The sequence below is a fragment of the Hyperolius riggenbachi genome, chromosome 1, assembly GCF_040937935.1.
Source record: "Hyperolius riggenbachi isolate aHypRig1 chromosome 1, aHypRig1.pri, whole genome shotgun sequence".
NCBI classification, from domain to species: Eukaryota; Metazoa; Chordata; class Amphibia; order Anura; family Hyperoliidae; genus Hyperolius; species Hyperolius riggenbachi.
Window position 1 is genome coordinate 390,736,338 of NC_090646.1, and position 21,129 is coordinate 390,757,466.

The following is a 21,129-nucleotide window of genomic DNA, read 5'->3' on the forward strand; positions in this document are numbered from 1 at the left end:
ATTTGGTGTTCCTAAACTTTAAGCAGGCTTTGCTATTAACCAGTAAAGTCGGCGGGTTTTTAACTGTATACATTTTTCCTTTGAAACTTTAACATCGATTTTCTGAAAAACTATAAGGTCTTTTTGAAAAAAAAATTTTTCCTCTTATTCCTTCTGATCTCCTTAATATACTCTCCAAATTTGAGGCTCTTAGCATTTAAGGGGGCTTTGCTATTAACCCTTAAAGTCGGCGGCTTTTTTATACGGGAGCGTTACGGTTTAATGCGAAATTACGGTATGAACGAAACGTGAAATTAAGCGTTGAAAATTACGCTTACGGTATTTTCAATTACGATTTTAATGGCAATTACGCTACCGTAATTTCGCATCGTAATCGCAAATTTCGCATGCGTAATTATAGTAATGCGAAATTACGAAAATTTCGGCTCAACTCTAGCTATATGTAAGGATGAGATAATACTGTTACTAATAATGAAAGCTTCCCAACCAAATCATGTATAAAAAATCCCCTCTCTTTTATTGCAATTGTAAAGAAAGGCCCCGAGTCTGTGTAATGCTTCATTCCAAAGTTAAAGGGTTTTGAAGGAGGGGTGTCCCCTGCACTTGGCTGTTGAAAGCGTGATTACATAAGTACCGGACGAACCCGACATTAATGATCAGCAGCTTACCTGGCAGGTAGTATTCTTTTTTCGCAGCATGAATCTGTGGTTTCAAAACTTGTGTCAAGTGCTTTGTGGGTCTCATTACAGAAGAAGAAGAAGCAGCCCCGCTATGCACCCTCATCTCCTCTGTCAGAGTGTGATACTGCCCGAGACTGGAGACTCCTTTCCACTGTGCTCTCTGCAGCCAAAAGCAGGGGACACACCCCCCTAACTTGGGAACGAAGCATTACACCGACTTGGGGCATGGTGCAAAGGAAAGCCAGGGCTTTCAAAAAATGGTTAGATCGTGGTAGGGCAGCAAATAGAACTTTTACAAGAAGCTACCAAACTCTGTAGACGGGATAATACGTAAGTACCCTCTGAGACTCAGCGGCTGTGTGGCTGTGTACCATATAGAGCACCTGGCAGCAGCTGTTTACGCTACTGGGAGTTCAAATTACTATAGCTGGTAATAACATTGTGGGCAGGCCCAGATTTACATCACAGGAGCCTACAGGCACAGATTCCTGGCACCCCTCCATGAACTTACAAACACCCACCAAACTACACCATAAGTGTGCTGTCTGTCACAGCAGAGGTTGGCAGTGGTACCCTCAGTATTAAGTAGCTACTAGTGGTGCCCCTGAATGGAGTCTTGTTGGTGGAATGCCAAGAGCTGAGCGTGTAACCTCTCATTTATGCTCTGCTCAGAACTCTGCATAGGAATGGAGGGAGGCATTAGGGGAGGGGAGTGAGCCGCCTTTCCATCACCAGACGCCTGTAGGCCCGTACTTACAGTGCCTTATTGTAAATCCAGCCCTGATTATGGGCTGTGGTGGCGTCCAAATTAACAGGTGCACTGGGCACCTTTTATTAACTGCTTTGTGAAAGTATACCTCATTCTGCTGTCACTGACTGCTGATGTTTAATCAGCTGAAGATTACTACTTATAATGTCAAACAACATTTGTTATCATTCAGGTAACCCTTAAAAAATGGAGTTTCTATAAATGTCAGCCAAAATCCGAATTAGGAATACATTTCTTTCCTGGAAAGCTTTCAGATTCATCCAGAGATCTAGAATAAAGAAACATATGACATGGAGAAAATGAACCCCACTTACTCAAACATTGCAAAATTAAAAAAGACACATCAAAAATAGATCATCATCAGTGCTGCTTGCTTTTCCACATCGCTCAAAGTGCTTCAACAGGTGCTTCAACACCTGGCTTTCTAGTGTCACTTTAACACTCTAAACATATTGCTCATTTTTTTGTCAGTGTCCTTCTGGCACTTCACATTTACCTCATCTTCACTATAATGTTTCACCTTCCTTTCTTCATGATTTTTTTATTTTTTATTGAGCCTGTTGTCTTTTTGAGACCCTGTTGTCCTTGGTGTGTCTCTTATGTTCATTGGTACAGTTATACCCTGTGGTGGGTTGTTTTTACATATTATAGAAATTAATTATATACTATACAGGACCATTTATCATTTGTTTTTTAATCGTTTTTATTGTTCATTGTACACTGTTTGAATAAAGATGGATTGCTTTTGTATATTCATGAGTGGTACGGTTGTTTTAGGATATTCTTTCCTTTGTAGTACTGCTTACTGACTTCATGGAAGCAAACATATTGTTAGCATCCTGTGTTTACAAATTAGCTGCTCTGCCGAGGCAGTCATCTGGCACAGCTAAGAGATCAAATTACAAATTGTAATTAGTCACACATGAGAGTGAAATAGACAGGCGAAACACTCTAAATACATACAGGGTGCATTTCTCTATGTTTTCCTTCTGTCCTGTGCAAGAGTTCAGGTCCACTTTAAAGAGTAACTGTTAGCCCCAAAAATGAAATTTAAATCTCTATGGCAATGTTTTATTTACTATTTAAGTGAGCCAAAAAGGCAATGCAGAAGTTTAAAATCAATCTATTTTTTTACTTTGTAGCCTTTTCCCCAAGCTCCGGACGCAAAGCCGCATATCAGATACTGATGAGCATGCAGAGCATGCCTATGTCTGCCCGACCCCCTCTCCCGCCCAGGACCAGGTGCCGATATATTCGCACCACAAACAGCTGACCGCTCTGACACGGAGAGAGAGCGGGAGCACTTCCAGCGCCGCCACCGCAGAGCAGCCGCCGCCGTGCATCTCTCTCATGTGATTCTCTCACATGTGACTCTGCGGTGGAGGCGCTGGAAGTGCTGCCGCTCTGTCTCCCTGTCAGAGCGGTCAGCTGTTTGGGGTGAGAATATATCGGCACCTGGTCCTGGGGGGGAGAGGGGGGTCGGGCAGACATAGGCATGCTCTGCATGCTCATCAGTATCTGATATGCGGCTTTGCGTCCGGAGCTTGGGGAAAAGGCTACATAGTAAAAAAAATAGATTGATTTTTAACTTCTGCATTGCCTTTTTGGCTCACTTAAATAGTAAATAAAACATTGCCATAGAGATTTAAATTTCATTTTTGGGGCTAACAGTTACTCTTTAAGAAAGGGATTAGAATTTTAACTTAAATGGGCACTGCTAATTAACATAACATATATGATATGGTAGGAGCTATTAATGTACTAATTAAGTAATTTTTTATTTGTTTGATATTCATTGCTGAAATATTTCCAGGACAATATTCCACAATATCCTGACATGTAAAGACCCAGGCTGTACATAAACAGTTTAATGTTTTTTATATAAAGTAGACACACACACACCTCATAATTATAAAAAGGGTTTATGTGGGTTCAGTGAGTTTGGGATAGTGAGGTATATACAGTATGGCCTAGTAATAAATTGTGCATCTTTTATTGACAATTTTTAAAGAAAACCTGTATTGAGAAAAACCTCCCCTGGGGGGTACTCACCTGGGGTGGGGAAGCCTCTGGATCCTATTGAGGCGTCCCCTGTCCTTCGGTCCTACGGCAGTGGAGATCAAGCTCCCCAAACAGTGGGGATGTAAATATTTACCTTCCCGGCTCCAGCGCAGGCGCAGTATCGGCAATCCGCTCGGGGATAGGCGAAAATAGCCGACCACTGTCGGCCCGCTCTCCTGCGCAGGTGCAAGTCTCCTGCACCTGCGCAGTAGAGCGGACCCAACGCAGATCGCTATTCTCGCCTATCTCTGTGCGGAAAGCCGCAACAGCGCCTTCGCTGGAGCCAGGAAAGGTAAATAAATCCGTGCTTATCAGGCTTGTCGAGGGAGGATTCCAGGACACTTCGGGGAGCCAGAGCTCGACTGCCTGCAGCTACAGGGGAGGGGGAAGCCTTATTGGGACCCTGAGGCTTCCCCCTCCCGAGGTGAGTACCCCTCAGGGGAACTTTTTTTGATACAGGTTCTCTTTAAATAAAAAACACAATTTCTTAATACAACTTACCCAGGGGCGTAAGTAGAAAACACTGGGCCCCCTTGCAAAACTTTGGATGGGCCCCCCCCCAGCTGTCATTGCTGGAGGGGGGGGGCTCTGATGGTACCCCGAGGTAAGGGGGGGGGGGGGAGTCCGGCCCCCCAGCCCACTGCTGTTTGTGCCTGCTTCTCCCCCTTCCTGTGCTGTGCCCCCTCCTGCTCCTAAAAATGGCCCCTCTCAGGATTCTCCCCCAAAGGGCTCCCCTGCGGCTGCATCCCTTGCAGGGGCTATTGTTACGCCCCTGAACTTACCAATTTGTTATTGATGCCTACAGAACTAACTGATGAAGCCTACAAGCTTCCAGTTTGCAGTATTGGGGGAAGAGGAACAAACGGTTAATTGCCTGGGGCACAAAAATGGCCAGAAACAGCCCTTTTTGATGCTTCCACAGATAACAATATAGAGGAGAAATAGGCAATTTCACATACACTCTTATGAGTCACAACTTCACAGCACTAATCTATAGACAAATGTTGTATAATTTCAAGACTGTATGGGGAGGCAGGAGAGGGCAACCTGGCTGGGAATACTGTAATAGAGAATTTCTAGTCAAGTTTTCCATAGTGTCACATCCGTTTTTACACTGCTAGCATGGTTTGTGGTACATCACATTCCTGGAATAGAAGCAAATCAGCAATATGATCCTGCTAATCTGTTTGTGTTAACCTTTGCATTAGTTTCCTTGGTAGTATTGTCATAATCAGGAATGCTGAATAACCAATTTGTACCAGTGTAAAGGTATGTACACACATGCTATAAACTTTGGCTAATAATGACCGGTCCAGTTGAAGATCGTTATGTGTGAGTACAGAGGCCACTGATCGATCCTGCTCAGGCATTGGGCATCATTAAGGATCTATGCCAATAGAAGCCACTCCATTGTGCACTGATCTTTGTCCCTCCACCACCCCTCCATAGCAACAGAACACATCGCTAGCCTCAAGGCTAGGGATGTGTCTGTACAGCCTTGTTCCCCAAATTGTCGCCTGAGGGATCATTTCCCAATCTCCAATGGGCGACTGTTGTGTGTACTTAGTTTAAAGGGAACCTGAAGCGAGGAAAATTATTTCAAATAAACACATGATGTACCTGAAAAATAATATTACATACTAACCTCACCATCAGTTCCTCTCAGAAGCTCACCATTTTCTTCGTACAGTGATCCCTTCCAGTTCTGGCAATATTTTGTCAGAACTGAAATATACCAGTTGATGTCAGTTATATATCAGCAGCTGTCAGTTACAACTGAATGTGCAAGGTAATGTCCATGTTTCCCTATGTTTCAAGTGGGTGATGTTACAGTTTAACAGTGTGCTGACCAGGAAGCTGTTATGGGGTAACAGACATTTTTAAAATGGAGGATGGAGAAATCTATTGATCACAGTGGACAAATGGGATGCAGGAGAGAAGAAAGAGATTGATGAGTAGACTAAACTGGAGGTAAGTATGACCTGTGCATGGTTTTTTTGACTTTTTATTTTCAGTTCAGGTTCTCTTTAAAGGCTCATACACACATCAGACTATAGTCTTTGGAAAATGAAAGATCACAGACCAATCTTACCACCCTTCATGTAGTATGAGAGCCATACTCTACGGGTCCATCTGAAAATGGCGCAGGGAGAAAAATGGCGCACCGTTCTGCCGATAAGTGTACCATAAAACGCTATTTACCATTTTAATGTAAATACAATAAAACGGTAAATTTCGTTTTATGCTACATTAATTGCAGAGCGGTGCGCCATGATACACATGCAGGGCTAGTGTAGGCAGCGGGGGCTGGGGGAGAGAGGCAGCGGGACACTAGCGGGCATAGGCAGCGGATGTATGCAGAGGCATACGTTACCTTGTCCTGGGCCGGCGATCGCTCCTTCCCTCGGCTCCTTCCATTCATTTGCTGTAGTCCTGCAGCCGGCCAATCACCATGCGGAGACTGAAGCCACATGGTGATTGACCAGCTGCAGGACTACAGTAAACGAATGGAAGAAGTGAAGGAGCGGAGGGAAGGAGCGATCGGCGGCCAGGACAAGGTAACGTATGCTTCTGCACATCCTCCCCCGATGCCTATGTCCCTCCAGTGTCCCGCTCCCGCTCTCCTTCCCCGACCCCGCTGCAATTTTTAACACTTATAACGCTATTTAGCGTTATAAGTGTAAGGCACACTGCCTGCGCCATTTTTTAACACTTATAACGCTAAATAGCGTTATATAATGTAAGTCTATGGGGCGCCCTTTGTACTCCCCTGGCGCTGTGCGCCATTATTAACTGTCACGATACTCTACACAGTCTTTTCTATGGAGCTGAACTCCACATCAGAAAAAAATCTTTGCAAGATGCTGCACACACAGATGCTGTACAGACACAAAAGATCAGTATCTGCAAAAGATCTGTTCCTGCCAAAAATCCATTCCTGCAAATTGCAATGATAGTCTATGAGATCTGCAGATCATCATACACACATGATTTAACTGACATTCATCTGCAGATCAGATCCACCAGGATGGATTTTCAGATCTGCAGATGATTGCTTGATCTGCAGATGAATGTCAGTTAAATCATGTGTGTATGATGATCTGCAGATCTCATAGACTATGAATGCAATTTGCAGGAATGGATTTTTGGCAGGAACAGATCTTTTGCAGATACTGATCTTTTGTGTCTGTACAGCATCTGTGTGTGCAGCATCTTGCAAAGATTTTTTTCTGATGGGGAGTTCAGCTCCATAGAAAAGACTGTGTAGAGTATGGCTCTCATACTACATGAAGGGTGGTAAGATTGGTCTGTTTCATGCTTGGCACTTCCTCTGGCTCTGAGGTGACTATAGCCTCAGAGGAATTGCCAGGAATGAAACAGCTGTCAGGCTACTCTCTCTCCCATCACAGAGAATAGACATGGGAAAGATGAAGATGGAAGGATGCAGACTGGAAGGAGTGTACTGGCCAGACAGGGGAGTTTGCTCCACTGCCACGAGTACCCTGCAGGGGCCCTGGGGGAGCAAATTAGCTTGAGGGAAGAGACCTGCGGGCCCAAAAGGGCCACCTTGTGTTTCCATATATTTGTTTTTTTTATTTAGTTCAAGCTGATATAGATATAGATAGATAGATAGATAGATAGATAGAAAAAATTAGTGTGTGTGCCAGGAATAGATCCCTCTCTGATCACATTCTGATCTGTCACAAGTCTGTTTCAGATTTAGATCTACCTTTTAGGCCAATTTGAGTGCCCATCTATAAGAGTATGGCCACCTTTAGGGCCCGTTTCCACTTGAGCGAGCCGAATCCGCAGAGTTTCCCTGCAGGCAAATCGCGCCGGAGAAACTCTGCCATAGAGAACAATGGCACCGCCGGCCAAAACGCTTGCGTTAGCGATTCGGCCGGCATTTCCATCCAAATCTGTGCGAATCCCATAGCCGTGCATGGCACGGCTCATGGGATTCGTCAGCGTAACCGCAGATCCGGAAGTGCCGCTACGCGTCTCGCAGACACATGCGGCTGCTGTGAAAACGGGCCCTTAGACTAGCCTTGTGCACATGCTAGATGGTTCTCAACCCACTGGTGTCAACTCTTGCAAGAATCTTAACGTGCATGGCAACCCATAATCCTCCCTGATGCATTGCTGTCAGATCCATTTTCTATATTACTTTTGAACCCAAATTTACAAGAAAAACTTACAATGTTCTGTTGAATCAGCTGTTGCCGAACACGGATTGAAGCCAGATCGATGGGACGCTGTCCCCACTTGTCTCTTGGGCTGTACACACTTGCTCCTCCTGCTAAAAGTTCAGAAAGGGTGTCCAGGAATCCTTCCCGGATGGCATCATGAGCTGGGCTTGTACCAGTGGCAGGGTCAGGTAATGAAGGTTCGGCGCCATGTTGGATGAGTAGTCGTGCTATCTGTGGGGAACCCATCATCATTACCTTCCATTGTGATAAGGAGGAGTAATGATGGGAGAGGAAAGATAGAAGAGATAGAGAGAGACAGGAAGGTGAGATGAAAAAGCGGGAAAGGGGAGGGGAAGGAAGGAAAGAGAGAGTATATACACTGATTACCAATATTAATAAACATCACAATTTGCTCAGTAAAATAGCGCAGATGATATCCCCTGATATAATAATGCTTCCCACAATCCCCCAGGAAAAATACACATGTTGCCATTATTTAACTTTCCAGCTCCTGAAGCCATGTGCTATCAACAGAAATGGATTAAGATGAAATCGGAACCTAGGCAAGATAGCAGTTTTTGCCCACCGCTGATTGTCACCTGGCTTTTTTTTAGTAAGATTTGGTGGGGGCTAGAATCCACCAGGCCCCTAGACTCTCTCCAGGCCCTAGGCAACTGCCTAGGATTGCCTTGTGGATGATCCGGCTCTAGCCATCAATGAAATATCTCAAAAAACAAGTATTGCTATCATCTCCCATTTACAAATACTGTACAAATGCCTTTCCATTAAAAGTGCAGCCATGATTCCCCATTGTATGTTTCCCTATGCCCTCCTTTCATAAGTGCTGGCATTATGCCTCTAATATTTGCTGCCATGTACAGGCACTGGATCTTTTATGATAACTTTGGGACAAAGTTTTCCTACAACCACTAGGCAATAGGCATGTGTGCTGTTTGGCTCTCTGCTGTGCAGCCTATTCTGTCCTATGGATAGTGGAGAGAGGAGAACCAGCACAGCAGGAGAGACATCCTGTTATTGCTCACAGTACAGCATAGAACAGTGCTTTAAACCTGACAGGTAGATTCATTTCAAGGCATACATGTTCAAACCCAAATAATAACTTTTGGGCAACAAAAATCTAACATGTATAAGTAGCCCTAAAACTGAGGGGGCATTCTGTTCATGGACTGTTGATATGGACAGCAACCACATATGCTTTCTAATGATATCTTTGATGAAGAAGACATGAAGACCTGCTGTGTGGAAAAAAGTGCAGTGGTTTCATAAAAAGTTTCTAATTCTAACTATCTCTAAGGTGGTCTCACAATCTAATCCCTATCATAGTCATGTCAAGAACAGAGCCTGAAGATGGCTTATTAACTGAAAGCTTACACTTTTTCTTCTAAGTTAGCCAATACATGGCATCATCCTGATTCAAAACTTCTTGCTTTTACTGATGGCTACAATACACTACTGCTACTATCATAGTAATATGTCCATCAAAGTCTAATGCTAGGTACTCATGATGCAATTTCCCATCAAATCGGCGGGTTGAAACGATAATTTCTGACACACATGATCTGCTGCTGATCTATAACGGGACTGATTTTGTGCAGTACTGATCTGTAAATCGATCCTGTCATGGATTGTTAGCTCATAGGACAGGTCAGAAATGATGGTTTCGACCCATCAAAATTGCAATGTGCGTACCTAAAATGTAGGCCAATTTGGGGAGGAACAAATAAAATATTAGTATTTTTTTGTGTGTTTGGTGTGTGTGTGTGTGTGTGTGTGTGTGTGTTTGGTGTGTGTGTGTGTGTGTGTGTGTGTGTGTTTGGTGTGTGTGTGTGTGTGTGTGTGTGTTTGGTGTGTGTGTGTGTGTGTGTGTGTTTGGTGTGTGTGTGGTGTGTGTGTGTTTGGTGTGTGTGTGTGTGTGTGTGTGTGTGTGTTTGGTGTGTGTGTGTGTGTTTGGTGTGTGTGTGTGTGTGTGTGTGTGTGTTTGGTGTGCGTGTGTGTGTGTGTGTGTTTGGTGTGTGTGTGTGTGTGTGTGTGTGTTTGGTGTGTGTGTGTGTGTGTGTGTGTGGGGGGGGGGGGGGGGGATCTGGGAGGAAAACGGATTGCCCAGGGAAAACTGCACACATGGCGAGAACCTATAAATTCCACACTGTTGTCTAGCTCATATATTGAAGCATTGTATGCCATCAGTCATCAACTAAATTCATTTTTAGTAAACTTTTTTCCTTAAAGGGATACTGTAGGGGGTCGGGGGAAAATGAGCTGAACTTACCCGGGGCTTCTAATGGTCCCCCGCAGACATCCTGTGCCCGTGCAGCCGCTCACCGATGCTCTGGCCCCGCCTCCAGTTCACTTCTGGAGTTTCTGACTTTAAAGTCAGAAAACCACTGCACCTGCGTTGCCGTGTCCTCGATCCCACTGATGGAACCAGGAGCGTACTGCGCAGGCCCAGTATGGTCTGTGTCTGCGCAGTACACTCCTGGTGACATCAGCGGGAGCGAGGACACGGCAACGCAGGCGCAGTGGTTTTCTGACTTTAAAGTCAGAAATTCCAGAAGTGAACCGGAGGCGGGGCCGGAGCATTGCGGAGTGGCTGCGCCAACACAGGATGTCTGCGGGGGACCATTAGAAGCCCCGGGTAAGTTCAGCTCATTTTCCCCCGACCCCCCTACAGTATCCCTTTAAGGTAAAAATAATATTCACTAGGGAATTCTTAGCATTTGTTTTAATATAATGCATTTGAGTATTGTTTATTTTGCTTATACAGGTAATCCTCGACTTAGGAACGCCCGACTTATGAATGACCAGCCGATATGAACCGCATGAATTCTCTGTTTCCATGGGAACAAGTCAAAATCATTTTTTTCAAATTGGACTTGTAGTTTTTGAGAAAATCGATTTTAAATTTTTTAAAGAAAAAATGGCTTTTAAACTTATATGAGCATGTACAGAGGGCAGAGGTGACACAGAGGGGGACACTGGAGGCACAGGGGGACACAGAGGAAGTACAAGGGGCAGAGATGGCACAATGTTCTGACTTAAAGGGAACCTAAACTGAGAGGGATATGGATGTTTCTTTTTAAACAATACCAGTTGCCTGGCAGTCCTGCTGATCTCTTTGTCTGCAGTAGTGGCTGAATCACACAACTGAAACAAGCATGCGGCTAATCCAATCTGACTTCAGTCAGAGCATCTGATCTGCATGCTTGTTCAGGGGCTGTGGCTGTAAGTATTCAGAGACACAGGATCAGCAGGGGAGTCAGGCAACCGGTACTATTTTAAAAGGAAAAATCCATATCCTTCTCAGTTTAGGCTTCCTTTAAGAACATATAGGCTTCCTTTAAGAACATATTCAGGTTAAGAACGAACCTACAGTCCCTATCTCGTTCGTTAACCGGGCACTACCTGTATTGCTTATGTTACAGTATGTACGCATAAAGTGAAAGGCGAACTCAAAACAAAAATTAATTAAACTGAACTCACAATTTCTTTATCTGTTTCAGACCTTTCATGATGGCAGAATTTGAACAAAGAAATTTACTTTTACATTGTTTTCATTTTAGCATATTCTTGGTAGTTATGTGCTTGACATTGTTGAATGCAAGCTTCTCAGATGGAAAATCAGTGAAATGACTACAGACATAAAATTTGATTGTCAAGAGAAGTCAAAACTGTTTTAATTGAAATCTGACTATGTCGTTTGGTTTGTGTAACCCTTAGACTGCCACAGACAGCTATAGGTGTTCTGTTTTTGCATCCGTACGCCACAGGTGCAGGGCTGGTTCTCTCATAAAGCAAGTATTCATATATGCTAGTGTTAAACCCTTACATAAGGGGAGCCACAGTATATTTTGATTAAAATATAGTGAAACATAGCTCCACACCAGTCTTATAAAACACAATAGCCTTTATTATATACTGCTGAGCAAAACGACCCATTACCACACATAAAATGAGCCACATTAGCTGTATAGGCAACTTACAGCATACACAGCCGGCTGTGTCACCCACGTAGCACATCCACACTAGATACATGCATACTCATTGTCCAAAGACTCCCGGGAGTATAAACAGAGTGAAAAACGCCTCCAATCACTCCTTGGTCCAAAAAGACAATTTGTTGCTAGTTCCAGTATCTAGAGACTAGATGTCCATAAACAGTGGCGAAGCTAAGGAGCTGTGGGCCCCGATGCAAGTTTTACAGTGGGGCCCCCCAAGCACTCTATACAGAACAATTAATACGGCGCACCAAAACCTGCCAATGGCAACTACAGTGTCAGAGGTGCTAGAATGGGATGGGGAACAGTTTGTTAATGATTATCACTATTCAAAGTATCTTTAGAAGTGATTTTTATGAGCACAGGACCAATAGAGAGCTAATACTGTAGTAGAGAGAGGGCCCTTCAGGGCCCCTCTGGCCCAAGGGCCCCAATGCGGTCGCTACCTCTGCACCCCCTATTGCTACGCCCCTGTCCATAAAGGGAAACCAATATGGCTGAGCTTTATAAAAGTACTGTGAGCAGTCCTGCAGGTTAGCTACTGCCACCATATCCTGGGGATTGTATCACACAAACAGTTCAGTGCATAGATTGTTGCGCAACCTTTGTAACTTGGAGCTGGATATCCCACTAGAGGAGCGCGGTAGCGTGATACACAGAGAGACGGTAGCCGTTCGCTTGCGGAGACACACTGGCCAGAGGGAAACTGGTGTATGATGTAGCAAGCAGCCTGATGGAGGTGGTGAGAGCCCTCTGAGGCAACAACACATGTGCCTTATTTATGCCCGCATGGCCTCCTGTTACAACTGTTGTCAACACTCTATGCCATTGTGTTGAGCTGCAAGGCAAATGATTGAGGTCCGCACAATCTTCAAATCGTGCCCTTCTTCAAACTTCTTCAAGTATGCTGGGCGGCTTGAAGAAGGGCAGGAGCCCGAAACAGCTGACTGTTGCTGCTGATAGCATTATGTTTTAATTTTTTTGATAATAAAGATTTGAAAACGATTTGAAGATTGTGCAGACCTCAATCGTTTGCCTTGCTATACATACTCTGGCGGTACCCAGAGGGAAGGTCCAGCACATCAAGTCCCTTTTCTTGGGGATTCGGCCGTTTGAGTGCGGTTCCACTACAAACAATTGTGTTGAGCTGCAGCATGTCATGTGAGAACATTAAATGAGGCAGAGTGAATTGTCAGGTGCTGTGCGATCATTCCAAATCGGGGTGGGGGGGCACATCCTCACAAGTTTACCTCAAGCAGCAAAAAGTCTGGAACCGGCCCTGCACAGGTGTCTAGAGGCATTTTAGTACAAAACTACTTCCACCTACAGCAAACATCTATAGGAATTTTTGTGTCGCCATATTCCTTTGCCACAGAAGTATGAAAGGCATTTAGTACAAAGTTTTGTCTCAGTGCCAACTTTCTACTTTACTTGAAATATACAAATAATTCTAAGATGATGCAGAATTATGTAAATATTACTGCAAATATATGCAACTTGAAAATGGACCAATTAAATGCTTTCACTGCGAGATGTGATTAGTCCATTTTACAGTAAGTTTTCATAATAATTAGCATAATTCTCAGTTGTCTCAAATGTATTTGCACCTCAATGATATGCCTACAAACTAATGTGGACTTTGGTGCATGTAGATTTATGCAAGACATTTAATAAACACAGCTACTAGCATGTAGCTTTTTAACCTGCTTAGTGGTTATCCCAAGTCAGGTTGGGACAGAGAATCTGCAGCTCAGAGCAGTAACCCCGAGATGGATCCATGGGTGGTGAGTAATCTATCTAGCGGTAACAATTTTTAGGATCTAAAAGCTTGTGAAAAAATTGTACCGCTTTCAGAACCTAAAATCTGGAAATAATCATACCACTAGGGAGGTTAAAATATTAAAAAAAAATAGCTGGCAGTCAAAGGGTCAAAGCTCAGATGTCAGTCTGTATAGCCTTCCTGAAATTAAAGGACAACTGAAGTGAGAAGAACCACAATCATAAGAGCAGAAGAAGTCCAGGCGCCAGCTTGCAGTTTCGTGTCACCTTTATTTTACCCTCCAATCAATCAACATACAGTATAAAACATGCTGAGCCTCACCGCTGTTTCACACTTCACAGGAATCACCCTGCTTCTTCAGAGGAAATAGCTTAATTACAGTACACTTGAACAAAGCAGAGACTTAATTAGCCAAAAGACAAGCAAATGCTGAACGCGTACCAAAAACCAGCCCCGCCTCGAGCCGCAGAGCTAGCTGTGTGAGAAAAAAACACACCTGACTTGGTACGTCATCCATGAAGTCAGGCGGAAGTTTGGAAAATCCCTTACTTGTACCAAGTCAGCTAATTAAGTCTGTCCTTTGTTCAAGTGTACTGTAATTAAGCTACAGCCTCCTAAGAAGCAGGATGATCCCTGTGAAACAGCTGTAAGGCTCTGCATGTTTTATACTGTATGTTGATTGTTTGTAGGAAGAAAATAAAGGTGACACGAAATTGCAAGCTGGTGTCCGAACTTCTTGTGCTCTTGTGATTACGATTGAATCCTCAGCCCAGAGGCACAGCTATATTTGCACCCACTTCTCCTTCACTGCAGGCCAGACACCATGTGCACTGCAGGTTCTATCTTCTACACTTTGTGTGAAGTGAGAAGAAAATGGAGGCTTTTTTGTTTCCTTTTAACCTCTTGAGGACTGCAGGGCTAAACCCCCCTAGTGACCAGGCCATTTTTAGTAAAATTGGCCACTGCAGCTTTAAGGCCAAGCTGCAGGGCCACACAACACAGCACACAAGTGATTCCCCCCTCCCTTTTCTCCCCACCAACAGAGCTCTCTGTTGGTGGGGTCTGATCGCTCCCCCATGTTTATTTTTTTTATAATAAATATTATTGTTTGTGTTTGTTTTTTTTAAAAAACACTGTTTCTTTAAACCCCTTCCCTTCCTCCCTCCCTCCCTCCCCACAGCCAGCCAATTACGGCGATCGGCTGTCATATGCTTCTGCCTATGAGAGCCGATTGCTCTCTTGTCCCCCAGGGGGACAGCCGTGTCACACGGCTGTCCCCAGTACAGCGCTGCTGCTGATCGCAGCGCTGCACAGTGTAAATATCGCCGTCTAACAGTCTCCCGAGCAGCAATAGCCGCTCGGAGACTGAAGGCGCGGCTGGAAAGAGGTTAAAGCGGTATTGTCACCATAAAAATCTAATTTCAACAGCAACTGGTCTGAGTGTATTACCGTATATACTCGCAAGCAAGCCGACCCGCATGTAAGCCGACCCCCCCACTTTTACCCCCAAAAAACAGGAAAAAATGATTGACCCTCATATAAGCCGGGGGTAGGAAACGCTGGCCGCGTGATCCCCCCAGTATGTCCCAGTATAGCTAGTATAGTGCCCAGTATGGGTAGGTAGTGCCTCAGTATAGCTAGTATAGTGCCCAGTATAGCTAGTATAGTGCCCAATATAGGTAGGTAGTGCTCAGTATAGCTAGTAAAATGCCCCAGTATAGCTAGTATAGTGCTCAGTATAGCTAGTATAGTGCTCAGTATAGTGCTCAGTATAGCTAGTATAGTGCTCAGTATAGCTAGTATAGTGCTCAGTATAGCTAGTGAAGTGCCCCAGTTTAGCTAGTATAGTGCTCAGTATAGCCAGTATAGTGCTCAGTATAGCTAGTATAGTGCTCAGTATAGCTAGTGAAGTGCCCCAGTTTAGCTAGTATAGTGCTCAGTATAGCTAGTATAGTGCTCAGTATAGCTAGTATAGTGCCCCATTATAGCTAGTATAGTGCCCCATTATAGCCAGTATAGTGCCCCATTATAGCTAGTATAGTGCCCCAGTATAGCTAGTATAGTGCCCCAGTATAGCTTGTATAGTGCCCCAGTATAGCTTGTATAGTGCCCCATATAGCTAGCATAGTGCCCCATATAGCTAGCATAGTGCCCCATATAGCTAGCATAGTGCCCCAGTATGGGTGGGTGGGTGTGTAGGTGCTGTCCCTCCCCGCTCCCCCCGCGGCCGCCGCTGCTATTACCTTAGGCGGCGCCGCTTCCACTATCCCCGTCCTCCTCCGGTAACTATTTAATTCACAGCAGCGCGCCCCTCGCTGCTGTGATGACGCAGGAAACCATAGAGAGCGGTTCCCATAGTAACGGCCGCTCTCTATGGTTTCCTCCGTCATTACAGCAGCGAGGGGCGCGATGCTGTGAATTAGTTACCGGAGGAGGACGGGGATAGTGGAAGCGGCGCCGCCTAAGGTAATAGCAGCGGCGGCGGCCGCGGGGGGAGCGGGGAGGGACAGCACCTACACACCCACCCACCCATGACTCGCAAGCAAGCCGACCCCCCAACTTTTGGCCCACTTTTGGGGGGTCAAAAATTCGGCTTGCTTGCGAGTATATACGGTAAGTGATAAAGATGCTAATCCTGCATTCAAAACTTTTTCTGCTGTTATGGTTTGGAGTTATCACATACTTTAGGATCACTGGCCCTAGTGCCAAACAGTGCCAAAAAGTTGAATGCTGGGAGTTCTTTTTTCTATAATATATTCCTCCTCTTCCATTTATTTCCCTGCCTAACTGATCACTTGTGTTTACAAGCAAGGCTGAGGTGACTCAGTGATTGGATGTGTAAATAAAAAAATGACTCTGGGAGGAGGGCAGCTAAAGAATACACAATGAGCAAGAGAAGGGAGGGGGGGAAAACAAGAGTCAGGGAGGATACAATGTCAGCATTATCTTGGCAAAATGGCCACTGCCTGCAATAGGATGTTCTGCTTTTCCTTTATAAAATTCACAGGAATCATTACGTGGATAGCACAATACATCTGTTATGTAAGTAGAAGTAGTATTTATCTACTTATATATGTGTTTTTATTACTAGGTTAGCATGGGTGTCGCTTGTTCTTTAAACAATACCAGTTTTCTGGCAGCCCTGCTGATCTGTTTGACTGCAGTAGTGTCTGAATCACACTAGAAACAAGCATGCAGCTAATCTTGTCAGATTTGACAATAATGGGCTCTATTCACTAAGGGCAGTTCAGTAAAATAATTTTGGTCGGTAAAATAGAGTATTTCATTTTACAACAAATTCACTAAAGATATTACGCGTGAGGCAGAAGTTCTGTAATTTACTGAACAAACATCAATTCACTAAGCCCTGCTTGGTAAGTGTCACTTACCTGCCATGTAGCAGGTCATCATCACTGAGGCAGGGAGCTGTGTGTATGAGTTGGGGTTTTCTGTCCAGTGCATCTCTGATGTCCCTTTAGATGTGCTGCAGCCACCAGGGGGAGCTCTACTGTATGCCACAATACAGATTGTCATACCTAAAGGGATGCAGCGTGAGAAGCAGAACTGTGTAGCTCTCCCTATTGGCTGCCTGGCTCTCCCTATTGGCTGTCTGTCAAATCTTCTGCACAGAGAGAGCATGGAAAGCAGGGGTCTAGTCCTGGAAAAACAGGTGAGTGGAAAAAATGGGTGTGGTCAAGCATAACGTGGGCCTGGTCATGGGTGGGGCCAAATATACATGACCTTAACAGTGATGTAAAAGGTCTGCCGGGGAAGTTTGAGCTCTGCCATAGTGTATCCCCCAAAAATAGATGTAATCTGACAGAATTTCGCCCAAAAGACACATAATCTGGTAGAAGTTCCTCCAAAATACATATAATATGGCAGTGGTTCCCCCAAAATAGACAATGTGGCAGCAGCAGTTCCCCCAACATACACATAATCTGGTAGAAGTTCCTCCAAAATACCGTCTTTCCCCGAAAATAAGACAGTGTCTTATATTAATTTTTACACCAAAAGATGTTCTAGGGCTTATTTTCAGGGGATGTCTTATATTTCTATGAACACACATGTTCCTGTGCTGTGTGTCCTCCTGACCTCACCCACTGTGACACCTTTTCCTCTGCTGGATCCACCTCTTCTGTGCCACTTTTTTCCCCTTCAGACAGGGAACACACTTGACCGTTTTCGTGTGCGTTTTCTGCACAGAAAAACTGAGAACTGCTGTTAATCAATGGGCTAGTTCAGACTTAATATGTTGTTGCACATTTTGTCAGTTTTCTCGATCAATTAAATCAGCTGCTGTGAAAAAACATGCGCGTTTACCTGCATGGAAACACAATTGGTGTGCGGAAAAAGTATGCAGAAAAACGCGCGCAGAGAATTGAAAGACAAGTGTGTTCCCTGCCTTAGTGTCCCCTCTGTACCTGTGTCCTCCTCCTATCCCCTGTCTTCCTGTGTCCGGTGTCTACTAGCCCGAAAGACTATGGGCTACAGTAATAACAAAAGTTTCCATCATTTTCCCCCTTACTGCCGCTAGGGCTTACTTTCAGGGTAGGGCTTATATTTCGAGTATGCTCAAAATTCCTACTAGGGCTTACTTTCAGGGGATGTCTTAATTTCAGGGAAAGAGGGTATACGATACCTGGCAGCGGATCACCCAAAATACACATAACACCCAAAATATTATTATTATTATTATTATTATTTAGTATTTATATAGCGCCAACATATTACGCAGCGCTGTACAGTGTATATATATATCTTGTCACTAACTGTCCCTCAAAGGAGCTCACAATCTAATCCCTACCATTAAATACGTGTAATCTTGCAGCAGTTCCCCAAAATATACGTAATCTGGCAGCAGCCGGTCCCCTAACAAACACATAATCTGGCAGCTGTTTCCCAAAATACACTTAGTCTGTTAACAGAGGTTCCACAAAAATGCAGATAATCTGACAGCAGTTCCCCCAAAATAGGTACCCCAGAATAGGTAGCCAAGTCTATAGGTGTCCCCAGTATAAGTAGCCATGAGTATAGTAGTCCCCAGTATATGTAGCCAGAGGTATAGGTGCCTAGTATATGTAGCCAGGGGTATATGTGCCCAGTATATGTAGTCAGGGGTATATGTGCCCAGTATATGTAGTCAGGGGTATAGTAGTCCCCAGTATATGGAGCCAGAGGTATAGGTGCCCAGTATATGTAGCCTAGCCAGGGGTATAGGTGCCCAGTACATGTAGTCAGGGTTATAGTAGTCCCCAGTAGATGTAGCCAGAAGTATAGGTGTCCAGTATATGTAGCCAGGGGTATAGGTGCCCAGTATATGTAGCCAGGGGTATAGTAGTCACCAGTATATATAGCCAGAGGTATAGGTGCCCAGTATATGTAGCCAGGGGTATAGGTGCCCAGTATATGTAGCCAGGGGTATAGTTGTCCCCAGTATATGTAGCCAGAGGTATAGGTATCCAGTATATGTAGCCAGAGGTATAGGTGTCCAGTATATGTAGCCAGGGGTATAGGTGCCCAGTATATGTAGCCAGAGGTATAGTAGTCCCCAGTATATGTAGCCAGAGGTATATGTCCCCAGTATATGTAGCCAGAGGTATATGTCTTCAGTATATGTAGTCAGGGGTATATGTCCCCAGAATAGGTAGCCAGGTGTCCCCCCAGCAGGAGGGGAGCAGCGCAGTAAAGGGGAGCTGTGGGCACAGCGGTGGGGAAGGGGGGGGAGTCAGTCTCCCACCCTTCCCTCACCTTGGGGCTCCCCTTCCTCACTCTCCCCTCCAGAACTAAAATGTGTGGGCGGCTGGCAGCAGGCGGGACTCACCTCTTTCTCGTTCCGGCGCGAGAGGGAGCACTGCACTGCCGCTAGTCTGGTCTGGTCTAGACCAGAGCAGCGGCACGCAGAACTTATCCGGCACTTGGATCGAGGAAGAGGTAACTCCCGCCCGCTGCCAGCCGCTGCAAATTTTAGTTCTGGAGGGGAGAGCGAGGGAGGGGGAGCCCCAAGATGAGGGAAGGAGGGGGAGACGTCCCCCATTCCCCACCGTTGTGCCCACTAACTCCCCCTCCACTGCACTGCTCCCCTCCACATATGCCAGGGTGGACAACGTCGACCCTCTGAAAAAGCAGGTGGATGTCGTCCACCCGCGGTCACGCCCGACTCGACCCCTGATAGAAAGAGTTTTCAGCTGCTATGAGCTGGAGAAAAATAACGAACACTTTTTCCCAGTTTACCGAATGCGGAAATCTTTGTGAATTGCAATTTGTTGACATTTCCTGAGGCATTTACCGCTCAAGTAGGTAATTTACCTCAATAGTCTGTAATATTAATTTTCTGTGCGCTAATAGGTTTAGTGAATTGTAATTTGGGATGGTGATCGGTAAAATCAGCTTTTTTCAACATTACCGAATTCAGTAATGCTTAGTGAATAGAGCCCAATATCAGAAACACCTGATCTGCTGCATGCTTGTTCAGGGGACCATTTCTTTAAATAAGAGTTCAGCATCTTCAAGAAGGCCCTCAAAACTCACCTTTTCACTCTTGTCTACCACCCCTCACAAGTGCTCTAAACCCGCAGCTGAACTCTGGTTCCCTACCTTTCGTGTCCCTACCTCTCCCTCTAGATTGTAAGCCTTTGGGTAGGGTCCTCCTACTTTTGTGTCCTACCTGATCATGCACCTCCATTACTGTGCACCCATGCTAGGCATTTGAGTGAACCGAACTTGCCTAATCTCCATGTTCCATCCAGTGACTGACTAAGCCAGGCATGGGCAAACTCGGCCCTCCAGCTGTTATGGAACTACAAGTCCCACAATGCATTTGCCTTTATGAGTCATAACTGTGGCTGTCAGACTCCTGCAATGCATTGTGGGACTTGTAGATCCTTAACAGCTGGAGGGTCAAGTTTGCCCATGCCTGGACTAGGCATTACCTTGTACTCGTACTGTGCTGCGTGATCTGGTTTTTCTTGTATTCCTGTATTGTCATATTGCTGTATGTCACCCCTAAATATTGTCTGTAACCTAAACTAATGTCCAGCACTGCGTAATATGTTGGCACTTTATAAATACAATAAATTAAAATAAATAAATAAAACTACATTTACAAATAAACATTAAGATCTTTTCAACTACAGTAAATTTACTTTATTTTGCATAATATAAAATTTTACTTATAAAGGATTTTGTTTACTGACACTAAGCTCTGCAGCAAACGCAGCGCACCATAAACAATGGCCCCGCAAAACCTTAGATGAAGCCCCCTCTCCTACAAAAAATAACACCTACAAGAAAGTATTGACTCTTTATTGGTACTGTGCTTGTAATGATCATTTCTATAAATGCTTTGAGGCCTTATTCACAGTGGGACGTTGCGGAGCTGCGTTGTAAAATCTTATAACGCAGCTTACCGCACTGCAATGCTAATCCTATGGGACGGTCACAGTGCGAAGTTAGCGACGTAATAGACTGCTTGCAGTGCGTTACCTCTAAACGCACACGTTACCAGGTACAGGAAAGCATCCTTTTCATTGCCTGTAAGCTTTACTGTAAATGTACAATGTAAAACTCGCAGCGTGGCCCATAGCTCCTTAGCTACACCACTGACCCTCGTATTCCTCAGCAATCAACACAGCAG

At 44.8% G+C, this 21,129-nt stretch overlaps 1 protein-coding gene across 1 annotated transcript in view; it reads right to left on the reverse strand.

Moving 5' to 3' along the window:
* Positions 1-441: 441 nt before the first annotated feature.
* Positions 442-21,129, reverse strand: part of LOC137517515 (cyclin-dependent kinase 4 inhibitor B-like) — a 30,620-nt gene continuing 9,932 nt past the window's right edge. The window contains exons 2-3 of the mRNA XM_068234497.1: positions 7,710-7,955; positions 442-1,717 (exon numbers count right to left, since the gene is read on the reverse strand). Of these exons, the coding sequence (XP_068090598.1) occupies positions 1,706-1,717; positions 7,710-7,955 (258 nt within the window). The 3' untranslated portion in view covers positions 442-1,705. The remainder of the gene's footprint in view (positions 1,718-7,709; positions 7,956-21,129) is intronic.